Genomic DNA, 24,471 nt, shown 5'->3' on the forward strand with positions numbered 1-24,471 from the left:
ACAGTTATTCTACATGTTTACTTGAAAACTGCTGATTAAAATAGTTATGAGGAAGTATAGCATTACAAAGTGTGGGATACTGCTGTCACAGCTTTAAATTGACATGACGACTGCAATATCTGCACAAATGTCTGTATCTTTCTCTCAGACCATATTAAAAGCTGTCACAAGAACATCCCATTTCTAAAGCCCACCCCTTTTTCAATGAAGATAAAGAGTCTTATCAAAAGAACTCTGTACCTACGGTTCATTTAATCCCACACACAGCTATAGAAGGCCGTGGCTCACCTTAATCTATATTGTTCTCACACACATACACACAACCTCCAGCTTCACAATGCCGGCTGATTTCAATGGAACGTGGGAGATGGTCAGCAATGACAACTTTGAGGATTACATGAAAGCTTTGGGTATGTGATTTCTATTACTGAATGCCTACTGGAGTCCTATAGTTATCAGCAGGAGCATTTACTCTCCAGAGATGCAGATCGGGTTCTTGTATCTACATTATCTTGTTCTTAGTGGACAGAGTTCACTGTAACCCTGCATAAATGATAGTACAATTGTTGCAAAATCATGGGCTAAAGAAGACAATGTAGTGCAGTGGAATAGAGTTAGACATTTCATGTCACTTTTTTGTCATATTCTGTCAATATTCATTTGAATGCATGTCCTCGCTTAATATTTGAGACTTTATATGGGTTATTATAATTAACTACAACTAATATCATAACAAAACACGCATTACCTGAAATAAACATTAACAGTAATAAAATCAAGTATAAAAACCATAAACTTGAAAATGAAAATGCAGTTGCTGCAAAATCAAAAAAAGAGGATGTCGTGCAAGATATTAGTGTTTCATGCATCGTGCATGCACTGGGGTCTAACGTGAAAAATATTCATTTTGCCACAGATTTTTATCATTGCACTTAACAGACTATTATAGCAATATGAGGAAAATAGATAAATATGGATTCCTTATTTAATAAATTATTTTAAATGAAAAAAAAACATTGATTGTTTACTTGTGCAAGAAATTAATCAATAAATGGTTGCTTTTTCAGGATCAAAGTTCATGCAAGGTCATAGTATCTTATCAGTGGCTTTGATAAAGGTGGGAGATGAGCGCACTTGAACACTTCGGCCACCTTTGTCCCAGCGTATGAATATATGTGAGGGCATTTCTGTCCGTCTGTTGCATCACAGATGAAATATGGCCCTGTTTCTACAGCGTCCAAAGCTTCCTTTCACTACTTTCATGCATTCCCAGTGGAAACTGCTGTTGCAGAAAACTTACATATTAAACCAATTTGAATGTGGGATTAACTTCTTATTTTCACCCAATCATCACTGGAAGAAATTGCCATCCAAACAGCATCTTGATCAAGTCTTGACTAATATTGACGTCGAACTGATATCAGTGAGATACCACTGAGATGCTGTACTGATTTTTCCTTTTCAAGGCTTTACTATATCATTCTTTTCCTCCCCTACAGATATTGACTTTGCCACCCGTAAGATCGCAGTGCATCTCAAACAGACTAAAGTCATTGTGCAGAACGGAGACAAATTTGAGACCAAAACACTGAGCACCTTCAGAAACTATGAGGTCGATTTCATCATCGGGGAGGAGTTTGAGGAGCACACAAAAGCCCTGGACAACAGAATGGTTAAGGTAGCTGTCCAAAATGCAACAAAGTCCAAGGTCACATGACCCCTGTGCTGTTGTTGTTTTCCCTTCTTGTTCTGACTTATCAGAAAAATATACTATAGTGGCATAGTCTTGAATCAGATGGTAATACCATGCTTGCTATACACCATTGAAGAATATTTTAGATTGATGTATTTGAGTTGCATATAAAATAAACAGCGATTTACATTTTTAATATAAACTAATCAATTTGATGCATAAATGAAGGTATAAGGTAAGTATTTCTGTAATATTACTTAAATATAAATCCAATTTATTTTAATCTCATACATGAACTAATTATTGCTTTTTCTGCATACTATAACCATGTTCATCCTTTTTAACTGAATAAATGTCATTGTTTTTACACTGAACAGATTTCTGATGACTCTAAACGATCTGAATAAATGCATTTTGAAAACATGCATCAAATAGATGAAAGCAGTTAATAATGATTCTTTAGCAGAAATCTTACTCTTGCTGGTTTCACAAATTACATGAAGTTTATTAAGTCTGTTTATATTAAATGTGCGTTATCCAAACGAGTGGAAATTTTGATTCAAATAATAAATCTTACATTTAGGCCTAAATACTGTGTATTTCAATGCATTGAATTATAAATACAGTAAATATGCTGTTTTAATGCACTTTGGCACGTTCTATATAGTTCTAATTTAACTATAATATTTGACTCTTAATGTCATAAAGGTGCAGCTCAGGGTCCCGTACATGAGTGGGGGTGTCCCATATATGAGAGTACTCATCTTTTACACTGACAAAATCCTGAAATCTTTGTTTCAGACCTTGGTGAAGTGGGATGGTGATAAACTGGTGTGTGTGCAAAAGGGAGAAAAGGAGAACCGTGGCTGGAGGCAATGGATTGAAGGAGACCTGCTTCACTTGGTAAAGAACTGCACCTGTACAACTGATTAATCAGCAAAGGGAGAAATCAATGTTTACCCTGTTGAAAAATCCAGCATATGCTGGTTTGAGTTGGTTTAAACTGGTCAAGTGCTGGTCATGAGCCGGTCCTTAGCTGGTCATGTGCTGGACCAGCTTAAACCAGCTCAAACTAGCAGACATGCTTCAAAACATACCTAACCATATGCTTAAGGCGTACGATGGTACTTTATTATATAACATGGTACTGAATTATTATAATAAAATATACCATTCTGCTGGCATACATGACACCCCAAGTTCATTATACATACCCAAATAAACATGGTGATACTGTAACTTTTTGTCACAATTTCAATTTGGCACTTTTTAAGTGAATATTAATGAATATTTTAGTGTATCCAGTTATCATGCTAATCACTCTCTCGTTTTAGGAGATCCATTGTCAGGACAAAGTTTGCCATCAAGTCTTCAAGAAGAAAAACTAATGCTCAATAAATACCAGGATATTCACACCTCTGTTTGGTGTTATGCTGTGTATAATTATTAAATCAATTTTAATAAACAGCTTCAACTAAATACACTCATTTGGTGCTCCGTGTGGGAGAATTTCAATGCAGTTTCTGATAATCTCACTGTTAATTAATAATTAATAATAACTCCCATCAAAAGGTGAATAATGCAATTTAATGATAGGTGTGTTTTATTGAGACCAGTATATCAAAGTTCATATGATTCATATCATTTGATATGATTTAGCCAGAAATGGGTGTGGATGCATTGGACTATAAGCTTAACCTTTCTCAAGCCGGAATAGATATAAAAAATAGATATTTTTCAAAGAAATAGTGATGATATATTGCCATATATTTATAGTATAGTACTGTTTTTTATGATACATTATAGTACATTATACTTCTGCTGATTGTATTAAGGCTTATAAAAGTTGTTACGGATATCATGATGAACAAATATGTGTAAGAATCATAAATGCTTGTTGATCCCAGAGCTTAATTTCTGCAATAATCCGAAAGCCGATGGTAAAAAAGAAAAACACTTTTTGTTGAGGGAACCGGGACGTTGCTGCCTTTCAGGTTGGCCTACAAAAATAAGTTATCACTGCAGCACTAACGCACTTGAACAAGCTAATTAAGGTCTTTGGGATCACTAAAAACTTCAAAACAAAACTAGTGGAGGAAGTTGGAGCCAAACAGAAGAATGCAGGCCATCCAGGAGCAGGACCGGACAGGTTTAGCTCAGATTCGGAAACTTTGACTCTTTGCTGCCCTCGACTGTCAAAAAGTGTTTTGTTCTAGCTTCTCAAATATGAAAAGAGTTTTTACATTTTACAGCCTGTAGCTACTGTAAAAGGGTCTCTAATCTATGCAGTGCAGAGATAAATGGAATTAAAACAAATAGAAAGTGTGTGAAAACAACAATGCAGGCCCACCACTGCTCATAGTGTTTTGCTCAATAATAAAACGTGACGCTCTCTGCTAGCCTCCAACACATAACCTTATCATATTACACCCTACCTATAGCAAATACACCACATTTAACTGATGTGTCACCTGTTCAGCATATTGAACATCTCATAATAAAATAAAACAAGCCAATTTAAGGGAATATATTTGTTTATGCTTGCAAAATAACATTGAAGTCATTAATATAACCTAAATGTAAATACAAGTCATTAGGGCTTCCAAAATGAACCCTTTGACTGATGAGATTTATTTTATTCAGTTCTGCCTGCTTTTGGTACTGTGTAAGTCTGTATTTGACACATAAATTATGCTTTGTAGGCTAAATGATGTAAAAATACCTTGTATACTAGATGTGTTCTTAAGCTGAAGAATAGACTTGAAGGAACATAACTAGCCTATCTTTTGGAGAATTTGTGGCTATTGTTTGAGTTCAATAAATTGATGAACAGATCACAAGTTTATGTCACTGGCCCTATTCATTTATTTGTTTGTATATTCATTTAATTTATTATCCTCCTGATGATTGTTAATATATTAAATTAACACAATGAATATTCAGTCTTTTTTTACATCTCAATCTTTTTTAAGCTTGCACATTTGTAGTTAAACTGTGAGGAAATGTTCGTAATCAATTTATTGTAATGTTAGATCACAGGAAAGTTAAGTCGTGGTGGAGACAGCAGCACATTATTATTATTATTATAATACACTAGTGCTTCGCTTCCGTATCAACGCTCTGGTAGAAGCTGAACTACTGTAGCGTCCAATCATTGGCCTCGACGTACAGCCACGCTGTTTTCATTGGTCTACAGAGGTGATTGACAGTTCTCGTCCGCCAGTAATATTCGCGGTTCTCCTCCGGAAGGCGTCGCCCCCGCCTGTCCCATTTTCTGTAGTTTTCGTCCATTTCATTTTGAAGCGCGTGAATCGTAACGGGACAACATGGCGACGCAGACGGCCCGCTACTACAGTGAAGGCGGCAGAGCAACAAAACGTCAAAAAACGGAAAACGAGGGGGGAATGGCGACCGTAAGACAACTCTTTGCTTACTCACTATCCGTTATTTTATTACAGACTTTATCTGACTTCTCTTTAGTTAGCTAGCTGGCTAACACAGCACTAGTTAGCAAACAAGCTAACCAAACAATTGAGCAACAACACACTGATGTTTCTGCACCAAAAACACACTCATGAAACCATAAAATGATTATGTAGCAAATGTTGATGTAACATATTAGTAAGAAAAGCCAGTATTTTTCACGCCACACATATATTCTGATAGAATGCTGAATGAATGGATTATGTAAACGCAGATGAATTCGTGATTAATCTCAACGAGAGGGAAAATATAATTTATGACAATGAATGTATATTTATTTATAGAACGTACTCACGAAGGACAATATACACCGCATGCACAAAGTGTGTGTTTGTTTAGATGATTTTTCTTGTTAGACTTATGCCAGTTTACTGGACTGATGTGGTGATTTATTTCATAGGAGGACTATGTTGACCCGCACAAGACCCTCCCCTCTCTCGTGGTGCATGTCCGAGGCTTAGTGGACGGAGTTTTGGAGGCCGACATCGTTGAAGCCCTGCAAGAGTTTGGAACCATCAGGTAACTTGTGCTGCATCTTTGTCGGTTGTGCCATACCGTGACCCTGCTTGTAGTGAAATGCATTGAGGATCATCTCTCTCCATCTCTCTGCAGTTATGTCGTACTCATGCCTAAGAAGCGTCAAGCCCTTGTTGAATACGAGGATATGAATGGGTCTTGCAATGCTGTTACTTATGCCAACGACAACCAGATCTACATCGCCGGACATCCTGCGTTTGTAAACTACTCTACCAGTCAGAAGATATCCAGGCCGGGTGACCCTGATGATTCCCGCAGTGTTAATAATGTCTTGCTATTGACAATCATGAACCCCATTTATCCTATTACCACGGTAATGCACACATCCACTGTGTAATATTATTGATGCTTTTTATTATACAAATGAGATTTTTTAACACTAATGTTTTTGTTGTTCTACAGGATGTTCTCTATACTATTTGCAACAACTGTGGTCCTGTTCAAAGAATCGTCATCTTTAGGAAGAATGGTGTCCAGGCCATGGTGGAATATCCTTTACTGTTTCAGACTGCAGATCAAAGCTGTTTGATAGGTTCTTCTAGCTGTAATTTGTGTTCACGAGTCATTGCGCTTTCATACTGTATGTGGACTATGAATGTTTTACATGCTTTTTAGGAAGTTTCTGTCCAAACCATTTAACTTAAAGTGGTAGTTTACCCATAAATGAAAATATTATCATTAATTACTCACCCTCATGTCGCTCCAAACCCGTAAGACCTTTGTTCATCTTCGGAACACAAATTAAGATATTTCTGATGAAATCCGAGAGCTTTCAGATCCTGCATAGACGGCAAGGGTACTACCACGATCAAGGCACAGAAAGGTAGTGAAGACCTTCTTGAAATAGTCCATGTGACATCAGGGGTTCAACCGTACTTTTACGAAGCTACGAGAATGCTTTTTGTGTTAAATGAAAACTAAAATAACTTTATTCAACAATTCCTCTCCCCCGCATCACCCTAGGGCACCATTTTGGAGAGTATCATGATGCATGCGTGTGATTTTCTTATTTTTTTTCCTGCATGTACATGTCGAATGCGTGTGGTGCAGCTGACGTCGAACACTCCTTGTATGCACATGATATGGCGCCCTATAGGGAGAGAAAAAAGTATCCTCGTAGCTTCATAAAAGTACGGTTGAACCACTGATGTCACATGGACTATTTCAATAATGTCTTTACTACCTTTCTGTGCCTTGATTGTGGTACCCTTGCTGTCTATGGAGCGTCAGAGAGCGCTCGGATTTCATCAAAAATATCTTAATTTGTGTTTTGAAGATGAACAAAGGTCTTACGGGTTTGAGGGTGACGACATGATGGTGAGTAATTAATGATAATATTTTCATTTTTGGGTGAACTAACCCTTTAAAGCATGTTGCTTACCATGAATACTTAAATAGTAACCTCTGTAGTCAGGGAACACAAGATTACCTTTGTTTTTCTTTAATTCCTCACACATTCGATTCCGTTCAGAGTGCCCAAAGGGCCAAGGCCTCACTCAATGGGGCTGATATATACTCTGGCTGTTGCACACTAAAGATCGAGTATGCCAAGGTGAGGTTCATCTAAATTTACTGGGTGATAATGCTACAATAATTCACACATTATTTTTCAGACATTTCACAATACTCTGCATGTTCTGAATGGCTTAAAAATGTGGTTTTAGAGGAAACATTTATTTTGTAGCCAGTTAGAGTTAAAATCTTGAAGCAAGAAGTACAACTGTAAAAATGCACAAATACATAATAATCAGAATGAATGAATATCTTTGTCATTGTACAAGTACAACGAAATTGAATGCAATCCTTTGGGTGCATAGTGTAATGAAAAAAATCAATAATCTAATAGATAGTGCAGGATCTGTGACACAACATTACACACAGAAGACGTCTCACATTCAACAGTCGGTTACAAGACTTATCTGTGTTATGTCACCTGTAGCGTTTTTTCCCCCTGTTGGCAAAGGAATGGACCTACTCTGCCTCTATTTGGCTTACCTTAATGTTCTTTCCCTCATCCAACCAATCTCACTCCTGAAGCCTGACACCAGACACGAGCGGCGCGACAAAATATAATAGAACCTATTCTGCTGTCATACCACGCATAAAGCGGGATTTATACTTTCGCCTGGCTCCGCTTCATGAGCCTCCGCTGACTGCGCGTGCACCTTCCCAAACGGACGAGGCTTTTATACTTGTCGCATTCGCCTTTGTACTGTTCTTTGAAACGACAGGGTCGCCCCTGGAGTAATTGTCCTCGCGTGATGAATGAGTAGAATGAACAATTTCTTCATGAACTGATGAAAATAATCTTAAACTTTTGGGTTTATTTCGCATCAAGCACAAGACAACTTTAAGCAAATAGTGTATAAAAAAAAAAAAGAAGCACCTGATGGAATTTGAACTTCACATTAAACTGCTTCTGTTTAACACAAATGCTGGCACAGACGTGCATGTTCGGCTAGAATTGCCCAGAACTTGTGCATCTTCGGAAGTGGAGCTGCGCGGAAAGTTACAAAAAATGCCGTGCACACTGCCATGCGAAAAGACGTTGCGCGAACTTCCAACACCGCGATGACGTCATATTTGGCGTAAGTAATTGGACTATGTTGGTGGTTAGATTAGCCTGTTTGTAGCTAACTAAATTAAGTTTAAGTTAAATTAAGAACTGGACGGAATGCATTTGTATCTGCTGTAAATTATGGTGTTCCAGTTTAAATGGTTATTACCGCGACAAGGCTGCTTTTTTTGGGGGGGGGGGGGGGGTTGTTTTTTGCGTGAGTCTGCTGTTGCTATGAAGATTGTAAGTTACGTTGTCGCTACGTCAGTTCGCTACCCTTTGGTAAAATGCTCCTCAGTCTCGGCCTTAACATTTTAGTTTATCACCTTTTTCACCCCTGACAAGTTTGCACCCCTGATAATAAACACACTAATGCATAATAATCAAATACTGTATTTATTGACTTATTTTTTTACACACATTTTAAAGGGGTCATGTGATGCAATTTTAAAGATCATTATTTTGTGTATTTGGTGTAACAGAATATGTTGACATGCTTTAATGTAAAAAAAAAAAAAAAACATTATTTTTCAAATACTGTACATTATTGTAGGTCCTCTATGCCCCTCCTCTCTCAAACGTGTCGTTTTCTACAAAGCCCCTCCTTCCGACAAGTGCAGTCTGCTCTGATTGGCCAACTGACAGTGCATTGTGATTGGCCGAACACCACAAGCATGCGTCGGTAATGTAACGTCCCTTACCATAATCACGAGCTTCAGCTTTCAAATTAGTTTTACCATGAGTTCAAGCCCGAAAGGGCAACAGTCGCAGACAGAGTCGAGTATTTGCAGTACACAAGCCGCGGTTGAGATTATTTCTGACGTACTGTACACGCTGTGAAGTGACCCTGTTCCCCCCACACACGCAACGCGTTACGTGCAAAAGTCCGCATTTGAACAGTCAATAGCAAATATTTGAACTAATAACAAAACTTACTTGCAGTCGCTGATTCAGAAGCGAAGCAAAGTCGCCTTTGTGCATAGCCAACCTTGTACTCTACTAGGTTCACGAAACTGTTGTCCATAAAATTCGAACATTTGGGTTGTGCTGTAAACCAATTTTAAACAATGATTCCTAAATGCATCTACTTTCGGAAGGCCAAATAAAGTGCTTTTGCTTTCGCATAGAAACACAGCGTCTCCCTGTCATGGCTGCATCGACACTACTGCGGTTACGGAAACAACGCCGCCTTTCATTTGCGTGAACATTTGGGTGGCATTATGCAAATATTACCACATCGTGACGTAGACACGTGGGGGCGTGGACGAGTCCTAACTTTTATAAAGAATCTCTTTGGGTTTGACTTTAGTCTTTGCAACTTTAGGGATCTCATCTATGCACAAACAGCTTGTAACACTCCAAAGAGAAAGGAGAACTTGAAATCGCATCATATGACCTTTTAATATGACATTTAAGTTAACACTCAATATCACCCATCCCTACTCAACTAGTAGAAAGATAATTTTTATTGAATTTATTTTATTTACTTTTTTTACTCTTAGCCAACACGCCTTAATGTGTTCAAGAATGACCAGGACACATGGGACTACACCAATCCGAACCTGAGCAGCCAAGGTACCGTTTACTCTACATCTGCTCTGACATTTGTCTGCGCCCTTACTGCCACTGTGGGGAAAATAAGTGGGTGGGATTGGGACGCAATGAATCCGCTGCTTCACCTCCCCTGTGCTGAGTGTTAGGCATACCAACGTCTACACCACGTTTTCGTGACTCTCAGAGGGGAAGGTAAAGCTGTATCAATGTGGTCTTTCTAAGGCTTCCTCAGAATGTTGTCCTGCCGATATCTCACAAGCTTCCTTTTCCAGCAAAGCCTGTCACATGCCAGTAGTGTGAGGGGCAATTGGCTTACTGGGTTAGCACCATAAAGGGCAGATTATCAGACACCTTTTACGGTTAACATGAAACTATGTTCACAACCCATTTTACTTTTCCAGGTGAAGTAATATTTAAGAAGAAGAAAAATGGAGGGGGACTTGATTTTGTCTATTGGGAATTTATTAGACTCTGAAAAAAGTTTGAAAAATAATAGGGCTTGATGATGAAAGTCTTTTTCGAGCAGTGCTATGTTGTGATATGTTGTTCTTTGGAATAACATACTTTGATAAATTGTTCACAAAACAACGAATAACGTATTAAAAGTAAATGGGGACAATTATGATTTCGTGATTTTGGCCGTGGGTATTCTTGGCTGCCAATGGTGTGCCCAAAGAAATTCCTTTTGCAAACTAATTGCAGGTTAACGACCCAATGATCTTTTGAACAAGATGTTCTTTGGTGCTCACTCCGGCCATTTGCCCCACACAAGTGCAACAACAGAACACTTAATACATCTGGACACTGGGGGACATTTCCTAGATTTCACTGGATACACAAGTGCCTCAGACTTCCACCACTGTACCAGTCATCAAACCACAACTGCCTCCTATACCTGCGAGAATATTTCTCCAGAAGGACAAACACTCATTTTACTCTCGTGAAAAACTGCAAGGCATCCTGACAAACACCTGATCATACAACATTTAGCACTCATCACCTCCTACAGAAATGACACTGCCAGCGAAGACATTGAAGGATTTGGGGTTGTCGGTGCAAGTAGTTATGGCTCCCACACCCATTCAACTTTCTCCCGTTGTTTTTTACGGGTCAAGAGCAAGACACACTCCACCTTAACCTCACTGCTAACAAGGGATGATTTTGACACGCATCCTCAAGTGACACCACAACACAATGCAAACAGACCTCTTCTCTTCATTCATGTCAAACTGCTGACGTCCACAGACAAACAGCCTTTCTGAACCTGTCTGTCTTTTCTGGGGTACGTCGTCTTTCTCTCTCGCCGTGCCGATCGTTACAACACAAACCCCGACACCTACAAATCGACATGCCTGATTCTTCACTCGTCAACAGCTGATGACACTAAACCACTCGAGACACCGAAGACACTGCAGACAACATTTCGACAAGCAGACGCACTGACATGCAGACAGCCGACACGTCAAGTTTTTTTTTACTCAGTTAAGCCCTGACATTCTGCCCCGGAGGCTGGTGTTTCAGATACGCTCTTTTCCCCCAACATGTGTCGTCCTCCTCTAGTCCTTCCCTTTCACGATTCTTCCTCTCTCTTTCTGTCAATATGTGACATTTGTTCCCTTTTTTTCCAGTCGCTTGACTACTGTAACACCTTCCGTATGATGCAGGTTGGCTTTGTGTCTCTAGTGGAAGTACCAGTCAGTCTGAATTGGGCATAAATTGCTCCAGCTTTTCAACCACCATGGGAAGACAGGCATTGAAATGAGAATACGGCGTGCGTGCTGTGGCATCAGTGGAGCATTGAAACCCATCTGAAACAAGGAAGAGTACTTGGGAAATCAGTGGAATGGACTGGTGGGGGGAAGAAATGGAAAGTTCTTAAGTGCGATATGGAGGAGGATGTCATGAAGACGCTCAACGGTGGCTAATTTACAGCATTTACTACTTGCCCCATCCTTCAACCCCCAACCCTTGCGTTTGTACTGTAAGTAACCCCAAGCTTCTGTTGTCTTGGAGTGATACGCTTAATGTTTCATGGGGGTGTTTGACCAAATGTTTGAATAACTTGATCTTTTCCTCCCCAGTTGAGTGTTGTTGTGTTTTTTTGTCTTCCTCATTGGGCTACCAATTGATGTAGTTCAGCAAGGTGCATTAAAATGTATATTCCTGGGATGGGTTGGTTGGTCTTCTGTGAGCAACATTATTATACTTGTGATCCTCAGAGATATTTTGCATTATTAGTACCCCTTTTCCACCAACAGGGCGCTAGTTCCCAACCCTAGCACCATTTTGTGTGTTTACACTAATAATAAGATGGCCCACTATGCCCAAAATATACTTGAGTTTTATGCATTCGGTAGAGTGTGCTTAGTGTTCAGTGTAAATTTCTTCTTCATAATACTGTACGTGTGTATAGCTTTTCTAACAATGCATATATTAATTTCTCATATGCGGCAATATTTTTTGCATTAAAAAGTTGCTCCACAAGGTGGCAACACTGTTTTGTAATTGCAAAATTTTTTTTAAATAGAAATGGATGAGATGGGACAACAATCTATAGCAAATGCAAGCAACAGTATACAGCTGCGTTGACAAGTACAAAGACATTTTATCGGTCGTAAATTCTGGAGAGAAATTGCACAGACAATAGACAGTGATGAAACTTTCCTGTGCGCGTGTCAGTCGCCCGTGTTTGCGCATGCTGTCAAATGTAGTATACTTTGAAATGCTGTGTTCGGCTGTACGCATGCGCTGAGCTTTCGCTTCAAAGCTGAAGTATTCTTTGGGCTTAGAATCATTGGTTGAGGGATGAGATAGTCTTTGAACCAGTTTTCAAAACGGTTAATCAGTCTGCCTAATGTAAAACAGAACTAGATCGCAAAATTATCATGTTTCTAAATTTCCAGAGCTGCCCAACTACTTAAATTTTTTTAAATATAATTAAATAACCTTTTGGCAGTTACATCAATGCTAGCTTGTGATTACACAGTCACAGAATTGCTTTAAATATAAAAGTGTATTTTCAAAAGTAGTAAGTAGTAAAAATATGAGTCCATTTTGAGACCCAGCTGAGCACGATCACCAGCACCATTTTGGTGGTAAAGGGGGTGTAGGAGAAGAGAGGCCTGCCATCACTTTCAGTTGTGTCTTTCTTTAAAAGCAACGTTAATAAAGGCTTGGTGCCCTAAGCATTTAAGATCCTAAATGGAGTAAGAAACCTGTTATGTGATTGTTCATAAATGTCCGTGAGATTGATGTTTGCACTGTGTGTACCTGAACAGGTGCAGAGGCTGATGGCAATGGGGGCAATCAAGGTGTGTGTCTGCAGTAGGCATTCTGTTCTCCTCCACCCACACACTCCCAAACATAATATGACATAATTACATTGTCACAGCAGTTTGTTCGGGGCTGGTACACCCCAAAATAAATCCTGTATGTTTATTAGTCAGCTGGCTGTGATAAACAGGTTTGTAAGTAATAATTTCATTGGTCAGTCTCACGAAACCTGTCGTAACATGACATTTCACCCTGAAATCGAAAAAATGAAATTCATTTTAAATAAAGAAAATGAACCCTGTAATTATCATTAATATATAAAAAAACCCCACCTCAGTTACAAATCTCATTACTGTAATTCAAAAAGACTCCTACGGCTGTAAATGTATCAGTATTTTTAAGTCCCATTGCAGTATTTTTATACAAACGGAAAAAATGATGTTCAGACATTGATAATGACAGTTTAAGCAGAAAATAGGCTAGATTTGTCACGAAAGTGCTACCATACAAAATTCTGTGATTTAAAAGTAAATGCAAATGTTTTTTGGGGGGGGGTGAAATGTAACTCGCATTTTCGTGAGATTCACCCTAATATTATTTGCCCTTTTTTCTGGTATCTTATGTGTCCCCTTCAATCACATTAACAAAGTCAGTTTCCTGTCCTGTCGCCTCTCAGCGAACTCATTATTTTTTTCTCTCTCTCCTCTCTTTTTGACCCGTCCCCGTTTCCTTTCTTGGCCTTCTTCCTTCCCTCGCTTCAGATATGAATGCCAACCCCAACAAGCGCCAGAGGCAGCCGGCTCTGCTGGGAGACCACCCTCCAGAGTATGGTAAGGCTTGCGGGTGCACACGCGTTAACACATTTACTTGATTTGCTCGCAAACAGGGGACTGAATGTTAAAACGACAACAAATTGGGGTGCATTTATCACAGTGGCAGCAAGATGGTGCTGTGTTGACATTAAAACTTAAACTAAAGTGAAGGGTGTGTAAAATGTTTGTTTACTCCGATCCTGCCCACAACCCCAGCGTGGTCTTTGTCATTTGTGTATTCTCAGGAGGTTATCACGGATACCAAGACGAGAGCTACAGCGGACCCTATGAAGGCCGACGGATGGGGCCGCCCATGGGAGGTCCAAGGCGTGGTGGAACCAGTCAGCGTTACGGTGGACAGTACGGCCCCCCACCTCCGCCCCCGGGTGAATATGGCGCACATGCAGACTCACCGGTGATCATGGTGTATGGCCTGGATCCCTCAAAAATAAACGCAGACAGGGTCTTCAACATCTTCTGCCTGTATGGAAATGTGGAACGGGTATGTAGAACAGCTAAAAGTAAGTTAGATACTGTGAAAATGCAAACCACTTTATCTGAAATCCACTTTTCCCCTTAAAATGTAGGTGAAATTCATGAAGAGCAAGCCTGGAGCTGCTATGGTGGAGATGGGAGACTGCTATGCTGTGGATCGTGCCATCTCACATCTCAACAACAACTTCCTGTTCAATCAGAAGCTCAATGTTTGGTACGTTCCAATTGGATGTTTTTTTTCTTTTTATTTAATTTTGCAGTAATAGCAGTCTGATTGACAAGATTATCTATTTTCTATAAAAGAATTAGAATATTTTCAGGTTATTTGAATATTTTCTGACAGTTTTGCTACATATGTTTAATCATTAAAAACAAATCAATAAAATACCTCCATTGTGTTAAAATACTTCATTTTGTCTTGTTTTCATAGATATTATATATTTTTTTAGTTTATGGTCATATACGAATTTGAGTGAATCAAAGTGTTAAAATAGTTTTGTCTTTTTACCTTATAATATTGCAGTAATAAGACTTTGAAGGGAATCAAAGTAAAATGCAATTCTTTGTCAATTATGGAATAAAATATGAATTCATATATATACATGTTACTCTATACTACAACTATTTCAACTGTTTGTTTGTATGTTTTTGTGTCAGTGTGTCTAAGCAGCAGGCCATCATGCCCGGTCAGTCCTATGAGCTGGAAGACGGGAGCAGCAGCTTCAAAGACTTTCACGGGAGCAGAAATAACCGTTTCACTTCTCCAGAGCAGGCAGCAAAGAACCGCATTCAGCACCCCAGCAACGTCCTACACTTTTTCAACGCAGCACCTGAGTCTTCACCAGATGCCTTTACCAGGGTCAGTTCACATTACAGGAAGTCAGGACCTTTTTTGTCACATGATGTTATTTGATGTGTACATTTACAACCTTCATCTGTTTTCAGGTCTGTGAAGAACTTGGGGTAAAGTGCCCTTCCAACGTCAAACTTTTTGCAGCTAAAGGTATGTGAAAATGTGCTGTCTTTTAACTGATGTGTTGTAAATAACGGCATTGAAAGCCAAACTCAGCATGAAATTATTTGAAGTGTGCCCTATTAACTGGTAATGTCATCCATACCCCTTCATTATTGTAATGTGTCCAGTGCCTCTTTTTCTTTAATGAATAGGTTCCACATCAGAGAGGAGTTCGTCAGGGCTTCTGGAGTGGGAGTCTGTTAATGACGCCATGGAAGCTCTTGCTATGATGAACCATCACCAGATGAAAAACCCCAGTAAGTGACCATGTGTTTTAGATTGTTGGCATTAATTGGTTATGTCAGGGTGTCCTACAAAATTAAACCAAAATTTTATAAATGATCAAAAATGTATGCATGTATTTCAAGATATGAGAAATTGATATCACTGTAACTCGTGTATATATATATATATATATATATATATATATATATATATATATATATATATATATATATATATATATATATATACACTCACCTAAAGGATTATTAGGAACACCATACTAATACTGTGTTTGACCCCCTTTCGCCTTCAGAACTGCCTTAATTCTACGTGGCATTGATTCAACAAGGTACTGAAAGCATTCTTTAGAAATGTTGGCCCATATTGATAGGATAGCATCTTACAGTTGATGGAGATTTGTGGGATGCACATCCACGGCACCAAGCTCCCGTTCCACCACATCCCAAAGATGCTCTATTGGGTTGAGATCTGGTGACTGTGGGGGCCATTTTAGTACAGTGCAGGGCTCCAGACAAAAAAAATCGAGTAAGGAGCCATTGGCTCCTATAAAAGAAAAACTTAGGCGCCAAATTATTTTTTTAGGTGCCACAGAATAAAAGTGGTTTAATTATTATCATTTTATTTTTCCCCCCTATTTTAACATTTCAATCATTTTGTCATGCGTTTATGTCTTATCTTTTCTAGGATTTATCAGCATTTTAATCCATCTTGTAGATGATCAGGTCGACCGGGGGACTAAGGTTCACTTAAAGTGAATTAAATGTCTTTTACAACTTGAAATATACAGTCACAAAGAATTGTTCGTTACACAGAATCTGTACCAATATCATGGACCATAAGCATCACTTGGCAACTGAGTGCAGTGCATCCTATAAATGTTGTCACGTCTTTCACACATTCAGTCTGTTTTTCTTCATTAGTAAAATGCAATTTTATAGGAGAAGTTGAATCATGTACAACACAATAAGTAAAAATATTAATATGCAACAGCGCATGAATATAGCAAAACGCTCCTCTTTATAGTTATTTTTCTAGCTGACTGATGAGTTTATGGACACTGAGTGGTTATTCTGAGGTAAATGTATTACAATGCAATGTTTACAAGCTTTATACATTTCCTCAGTTTGAAACACTGAATGAGCTTTTCCATAAAACATTTCAGTAAGTTGTACTATAGGCTTTCTTATTGCCTACCTTTTGATCATGTTCATTTCATACTATAGTAGTAAATCGAAATATATAATGGGTTCACTTGCTGCTTTAACTGAGGTGCTAAAGATCCGGACGCATACACGGACCGTGTGGACGCGGGGTACTGGTGTTTATATTATCACCTTTCAGGTCTCTCTCACTGCGTTCAGCAGACTGTGTGCGGCAGAGACGTGGACTGTTTGAAACTCTTTTCCAGTAAAACTTTGATGCGCATCGTCTTATGTAAGTTTAATACGTGAACATAACAAAAGATGTGAGCGCAAAACAATCGGGAAAAAAGTCCTTTCATGCAAATTATATATAGTCGCCAGTGGCGACCTCAGCAAAAACTTCACTCGCAAATTAATATTTTTGGTCGCAAATGCGACCATTTTAGTCGCAGTTTGGAGCCCTGCAGTGAACTCATTGTCATGTTCAAGAAACCAATTTGAAATGATTCGAGCTTTGTGACATGGTGCATTATCCTGCTGGAAGTAGCCATCAGAGGATGGGTACATGGTGGTCATAAAGGGATGGACATGGTCAGAAACAATGCTCAGGTAGGCCGTGGCATTTAAACAATGCCCAATTGGCACTAAGGGGCCTAAAGTGTGCCAAGAAAACACCCCCCACACCATTACACCACCACCACCAGCCTGCACAGTGGTAACAAGGCATGATGGATCCATGTTCTCATTCTGTTTACGCCAAATTCTGACTCTACCATCTGAATGTCTCAACAGAAATCGAGACTCATCAGACCAGGCAACATTTTTCCAGTCTTCAACCGTCCAATTTTGGTGAGCTCGTGCAAATTGTAGCCTCTTTTTCCTATTTGTAGTGGAGATGAGTGGTACCCGGTGGGGTCTTCTGCTGTTGTAGCCCATCCGCCTCAAGGTTGTGCGTGTTGTGGCTTCACAAATGCTTTGCTGCATACCTCGGTTGTAACGAGTGGTTATTTCAGTCAAAGTTGCTCTTCTATCAGCTTGAATCAGTCGGCCCATTCTCCTCTGACCTCTAGCATCAACAAGGCATTTTCGCCCACAGGACTGCCGCATACTGGATGTTTTTCCCTTTTCACACCATTCTTTGTAAACCCTAGAAATGGTTGTGCGTGAAAATCCCAGTAACTGAGCAGATTGTGAAATACTCAGACCGGCCCGTCTGGCACCAACAACCATGCCACGCTCAAAATTGCTTAACACCTTTCTTTCCCATTCTGACATTCAGTTTGGAGTTCAGGAGATTGTCTTGACCAGGACCACACCCCTATATGCATTGAAGCAACTGCCATGTGATTGGTTGATTAGATAATTGCATTAATGAGAAATTGAACAGGTGTTCCTAATAATTCTTTAGCTGAGTGTGTGTGTGTATATGTATGTATGTGTGTATGTATATATATATATATATATATATATATATATATATATATATATATATATATATATATATATATATATATATATATATATATACATACACACACACACACACATCTCAATAAATTAGAATGTCATGGAAAAGTTCATTTATTTCAGTAATTCAACTCAAATTGTGAAACTCGTTTATTAAATAAATTCAGTGCACACAGACTGAAGTAGTCTTTGGTTCTTTTAATTGTGATGATTTAGGCTCACATTTAACAAAAACCCACCAATTGCTGTGTGACTCAACAAATTAGAATATTACATAAGATCAATAAAGGATATTTTAAACATAAATGTCAGGCTTCTCAGGGGTAGACAATAAGGGAAATTAGGGCTAGTGTCTTTTGAAGTTCACTGGCCCAGGTCAACGCGTCGGGTATTGATCCCAATAATCACGAAAAAGAACAGTTTGCTTGAACAACATGAATAACATTTATTTTTCTTAAGGTAGGTTTAGTGCAAAGTGCAGCAAAACTGTGCAAAAACATGAAACAAGTGCAAATAAACCTATTGCATAGGATTCATTCTCCGTAGTCACACAGCAATTCATTATATTATGTTCATACCATAGGTTTCATACACGTTAACTTTTCTCTAACTTGTCTGCATATGTGGGCATTGATCTGCAGAGCTCACAGTAAACCTCTTTTTCTCTTTCTTGATCGTAGCCCAGCTAGGGGTGGGCGATATGGGAAAAATATCATATCATAGAAATCATATCATAGAAATATCACGATTTTATCACGATTCTTTGTCATGTTGGTTTTACAAGTTGTCTGAGCATTACAGCCAAAATAGAAAGACAAAGCCTTTCAAGGTAACAAAAAAAAAGACATTTAGACATTTAAAAAAGGCAGATATTTAGGCCAAAGTGGGCAAAGATAAAAATCTTTGTCATCATTCTATCTTTCTTATTAAAAAATAAGAACAAAGATACACATTACAAATACACATAATATACAAATAAAACAAAGTTTATTTTTAGGTAAAATAGGTGTATTTAGCAGGAGCATTCAATGAAATTGAATGAACAAATATAAAAATAAAACACTACATAGACTGATTCCTAAAGCAACTGTATTAAAGTTTTTCAGTCAAGAATAGTGAGTGATTTTTCTCTTTGCGTTTTGTTGTTTTGTTGACGTTAAATGAATAGTTCCCCCAAAACTAAATAGTCATCTGTCTGTCAATTCTGTCATAATGTTTTATTTTTATACCATCATTTACTCAAAAGTTGTTTTAAACCTGAATGCGTTTCTTTCTTCTGCTGAACATAAATGCTATTTTGAAGAAGGTGGAAAACCAAACAGTTGCTGGTCCACAGTGACTTCCATAGGATTTTTCTTTCCTACGATCAAAGTCAATGTGGACCAGCAACTGTTTGGTTAACCTCATTCGTCAAAATATCTTCTTTTGGGTTCAGCACAAGAAATTAATAGTGGTTTGGGACAACGTGAGTGAGTAAATAATGACAGAAATTAAATTTTAGGGTGAACTATCCCTTTAATGACATTCGACAGCACGTTTAGTGTCCTGTCCCTTTAAGAGCTGCACGCATCTAATATACAGGCATGCATCTGTTTCTCTCTTAACTATTTACTTTTATTTTAGAGATAACCAACTGAGTCTGTATGTAAACCTTGTGTGTTTTGACAGTATTAGCGCAAAAAATAAGTTAGTTGAGTAATCAGGCGCTGTTAGACAGGCTTTTTAGCGCGCGTGCTTCAGGTGTATGAGAACAAGCGCACGTCAGACCAGCGCGCGAATTAAACATTTAACCAGCAAGGCTTGTGTGCAAATAATGTACTTTTGCGATCGTGAATCAGTGCAGTGTCCTGTCAGAGTAACTCTACTGCTGTATGTCATGTTGTACAGTAAATAGAGACGGAGTCACCAGAACTGTATTTGACATAATGTGTGCTGTAGCACGATACTACGATATTTCTTCAAAAGCAGATCGTGGAGACATTTTTATCATCCACGATCAAAAATCGTCATATCGCACAGACGCACACCCCTAAGCCCAGCCAATTCCAGCGGTCTCGCCACTGGGGCTGAAACTTTCTCTGCCTTTTCTTTTCGTATTCCCTTTCGCTTTCCCTCAATTCCTTTTTGATTTTCTCTTCCTTGCCTTCTCTTTTTTACCCGGCGTTTGGCCGGGTGATGGGGGTTTCAGAAACATGTAGCCTAGCTTAATAGTAGCTATAGGTAGGTGCTGAGCAGCAGTGTGCAGTTTGCGCACGTAACCATGGGAGCGAGCAAGGCGGTGCAGACGGAGCGCATAAACCCGCTGCATCTGTAAGGCTGTCGGATCACGTAACGTGTTAGCGGTGGTTACCGAGACGATTTAACAGAAATCAAAACACAGAACCACAGGTAATTAATGTGAAATTAGACTTTTTTTTAATCGGCATTATTTTTACTGGCCCCACCGGGCTAGTGGTTGGAGCGATCTGGTGGCCCTGACGGTTTTAAAAGTACGTCCGGGCCACCAGGCCATTTATATTGTCGACCCCAGCTTCTGAAAAGTTTGTTCATTTCTATGCACTCAATACTTGGTAGGGGCTCCTTTTGCATGAATTACTGTCTCAATTCGGCGTGGCATGGAGATGATCAGTTTGGGGCACTGCTGAGGTGGTATGGAAGCACAGGTTGCTTTGATAGCGGCCTTCAGGTCATCTGCATTGTTGGGTCTGGTGTCTCTCATCTTCCTCTTGACAATACCACATAGATTCATGGGGTGCACATGGGGTGCAGGTCAGACGAGTTTGCTGACCAATCAAGCACAGCAACACCATGGTCATTGAACCAGCTTTTGGTACCTTTGGCGGTGTGGGCAGGTGCCAAGTCCTGCTGGAAAATGAAATCAGCATCTCCATAAAGCTTGTCAGCAGAAGGAAGCATGAAGTGCAGAAGTGCCTTGGTAGTCCTTTTCCTGAAGACGTCTGAGCGTGGTGACTCTTGATGCACTGACTCCAGCTTCAGTCCACTCCTTGTGAAGCTCTCACAAGTGTTTGAATCAGCTTTGCTTGACAGTATTCTCAAGCTTGCAGTCATCCCTGTTGCTTGTGCACCTTTTCCTACCCAAATTCTTCCTTCCAGTCAACTTTGCATTTAATATGCTTTGATACAGCACTCTGTGAACAGCCACTCCTTTCAGTTATGACCCTCTGTGACTTACCCTCTTTGTGGAGGCATCAATGTTCGTCTTCTGGACCATTGCCAAGTCAGCAGTCTTCCCCATTATTGTGGTTTCAAAGAACAAGAGATACCGGAATTTATACTGTAGGGATGGTCATATATTGAAACTCAAATGTAAATATTCTAATATTTTGAGATACTGATTTTTGACTTTCATGAGCTGTAAGTGCTAATCAACAAAATTATTTTTGAAATGTTTCACTTTCATATATTTGAGATTCATTGCATGTAAAGTTTCACTTTTTGAAATAACTTGCAAGAAAAAAATGAACTTTCACGACATTCTAATTTATTTAGATGCACGTGTGTGTGTATATATATATATATATATATATATATATATATATATATATATATATATATATATATATATATATATATATATATATATATATATATATATATATATATATATACTGTATAAGTTATTTTAATTTTGTCATTTAAAAATAAGAACAAAGAAGCAATTTACATACAATAGAACAAAGATGTTATGATATGAATTTTTAAAATGCCACAATACCGTTATGACGCTTAAACAATGTTCGGAACGCGACACCGTTTCAGTGGAGTACTTTTTCCTCTGTTGCACTGTGGTGGACACAGCTGTTTGTGATTCCACAGAAAATCGTGCAGTGTATGATGGTCACAGACTATGATTATTTTAGCTTCAGACTTGTTTGATAACATGTTTGATATTTTCTGCCGATTTTAGATCATGCATGTTTTCATTTGTCATACGTCTCCTAGCAACAGGGCGCACGTTTCTGCGTGAGTTCGTTGTGATCAGAACAAATTTAAAGTCTGGTAGTGTATGATCCTCGGTCACGTAGTGTATGATGCCCAGTTTTCCTTTGTCACTATTTACCAAGTCGGTAAGTGTATGATGCCTAGTGTTTTTTCAAATCTGTTCAGATTTTAAAAGTCGCGTAGTGTATTCCAGCCTTTCAGACTCCTTAATGGCTTTTTTCCATAAAAGGTACTAGGGCTGCCACTAACGACTATTTTTATTTCGATTAATCTATCGACTAATTAATCGATTAATCTAAACGACCATGTAAAGTAGCTGCTACTTGCGTATTTCAGATGATAAGCCATATTTGATCCTTTGAATGTCCTGCCTGATGTACTATATTAGACCAGCCGTTAACGATCTGTCAGTCACAGACTGCATGACTTCGCCTGTGGGATTTTCATTTTTTTCTGCGACTAATAAAATTTTGGTTGACCAAGCGAGCCTCTTCTAGTCAACTAACGATTAGTCGACTATTGGGGGGGGCAGCCCTACCTAAAATGCTGCATAGTCTTCACTGTATGAATCAAATATTAATTGATTCTTATTAAAGATATAAGTTTAGTCGAGTAATTTTTCTCGTTTTTTGTTAGTATTCATGACACACACAGCAGCATTTAAATTAGGCTGCTGTCGCTTTAAGACCGAATGCACAGATCCATTATACAGATAAATGTGTTTTACCCAGCTGTTTACTTTTAAGACATAAACTACTGTGTTCACGTGAAGACTGCACATTTTGACAGCTATGTCTATTTGCCCGTTCAAACACAATAAGCTGCAAAAGAGAACTGAATTCATGATCACGTCTGATAGTCTGTTTTTGATTTTACAGGACAATTGTAATTTGCAACAGTAATGTGTATATCTCTGTTCTTGCTTCGTCGTGGTCTAATGGTTAGAGAGTCGGACTCGTAATCCAATCCTTTTCCCATCGCACACAGCTTTAATGTTAAAAAATGTGGACTTATCCTTTGTTTTTCTGTTTCTCTCTGCAGATGGCCCATACCCATATACACTCAAGCTGTGCTTCTCTACTGCACAGCATGCAAACTGAACAGCATCTTGCCACCATCATCGTCATCATGATGTCCCAGTGTCACCCCATCACTTCACCTTCCTTCTACTTTATTGTCCTTAATGGCTCATTTGTGTGAGTGGGTGTGCAGACGTGTTGAGTTAATGTTGATTGAGCCGCAACACAAGCTGAGTGTAAAACTGACTGAACTCATTGTTTTTAAAGGAAGAGGAGAGTTGAAACGCTTTTGTACCAGTATTTTGGTTTTGTTACCTTTTTGTTTTTTTTATTTGCTTACCATGATTGACTGTTAGCTGTGGGCTCAGCACCTCACTTTTAGAAATGTCACTCTGTAAAGAAGACTGCTTTTTTTGTTTTTTGACTGTAAAATAAAAATAGCGATAATGGGTCTCTGTTGTTGTTGCTTTTGCAAGGGAACGATTGTGACTCATGTTCTAAAATGTTTTACAGCAGTTTAAACTTTTTCTTTCAAGAGCTGCCTGGATGTTATTGCCCAGTGTTTATTTACAATCTGGAAAATAAAATGTAATCAGTTTAATAAAGAAATAATCTGCGTATTCAAAAATGGCTACTGCCGCTTGCTGATAATTTACACATGCATATTCCAAGAGTCAAGGAAATATGAGACGCTCTTAAAAACTGATTTCCAAGCAAACTGATATTTCTATAGTCAAGGTGAATTTCTCTGATAGTCCTGTGCAAGGCCTAGAAACCCAAATCATCCAATGAGATGCTTTCAAATGAAATGAATAAGAAGTTATACAGTAATAGAGTTAGTCATGATCAAGTAAATCAGACTCGATCTAAAATGACAGCAATAAAACCATGATGGACTGATGTGTAGCCAATTACAGGGGTCATAACACCATTATTATGCATTATTATAATGCACTATAAAGTCGGTATTTAATTTTTTCCTGTACTGTGTATATATATATAATTTACACTCGCAAAATACTAATAGTTAAAAAAGCTAAAGTCACAGTTAAGAATAAATGTTATTACTGAAGAAGTATTTATTATATTCATTGTACATATTGATTTTTCACATTTTAAAATTGAATAATTATGATCAAAATAAATAATCAACGCTAATACATTTTGTATTTCATTGTTGAAAATATCTTATACAAACTATAAAATTAGTATTTA

General features: G+C 38.5%; 2 protein-coding genes across 5 annotated transcripts; both read left to right on the plus strand.

Moving 5' to 3' along the window:
• The first annotated feature begins 244 nt into the window (after nucleotides 1–244).
• LOC306853791 (retinol-binding protein 2-like) lies at nucleotides 245–3,179 on the plus strand. Its single transcript, XM_079391445.1, has 4 exons — nucleotides 245–410; nucleotides 1,500–1,678; nucleotides 2,495–2,596; nucleotides 3,028–3,179. Exons 1-4 carry the CDS (start codon nucleotides 338–340, stop codon nucleotides 3,079–3,081), a joined length of 408 nt encoding a protein of 135 aa, XP_079247571.1. The 5' UTR covers nucleotides 245–337; the 3' UTR covers nucleotides 3,082–3,179.
• Nucleotides 3,180–4,988: 1,809 nt separating this feature from the next.
• LOC306854373 (heterogeneous nuclear ribonucleoprotein L-like) lies at nucleotides 4,989–23,880 on the plus strand. Of its 4 annotated transcripts, XM_079392315.1 has the most exons (15): nucleotides 4,989–5,106; nucleotides 5,577–5,695; nucleotides 5,789–6,026; nucleotides 6,116–6,201; nucleotides 7,169–7,265; nucleotides 9,773–9,845; nucleotides 13,103–13,135; nucleotides 13,859–13,927; nucleotides 14,155–14,411; nucleotides 14,497–14,618; nucleotides 15,062–15,263; nucleotides 15,350–15,407; nucleotides 15,572–15,676; nucleotides 17,600–17,656; nucleotides 23,279–23,879. In XM_079392315.1, the coding sequence occupies exons 1-15, from the start codon at nucleotides 5,020–5,022 to the stop codon at nucleotides 23,335–23,337; spliced, it is 1,662 nt and encodes a 553-aa protein (XP_079248441.1). In that variant the 5' UTR covers nucleotides 4,989–5,019; the 3' UTR covers nucleotides 23,338–23,879. The 4 variants fall into 4 exon arrangements, with proteins under 4 accessions (XP_079248441.1, XP_079248442.1, XP_079248443.1 ...); XM_079392316.1 differs by lacking the exon at nucleotides 17,600–17,656 and having other exon boundaries at nucleotides 23,279–23,880; XM_079392317.1 differs by lacking the exons at nucleotides 13,103–13,135; nucleotides 13,859–13,927 and having other exon boundaries at nucleotides 4,993–5,106.
• Nucleotides 23,881–24,471: the final 591 nt, after the last annotated feature.

This window comes from Barbus barbus, assembly GCF_936440315.1.
Source record: "Barbus barbus genome assembly, chromosome: 34".
In the NCBI taxonomy this organism is placed as follows: Eukaryota; Metazoa; Chordata; class Actinopteri; order Cypriniformes; family Cyprinidae; genus Barbus; species Barbus barbus.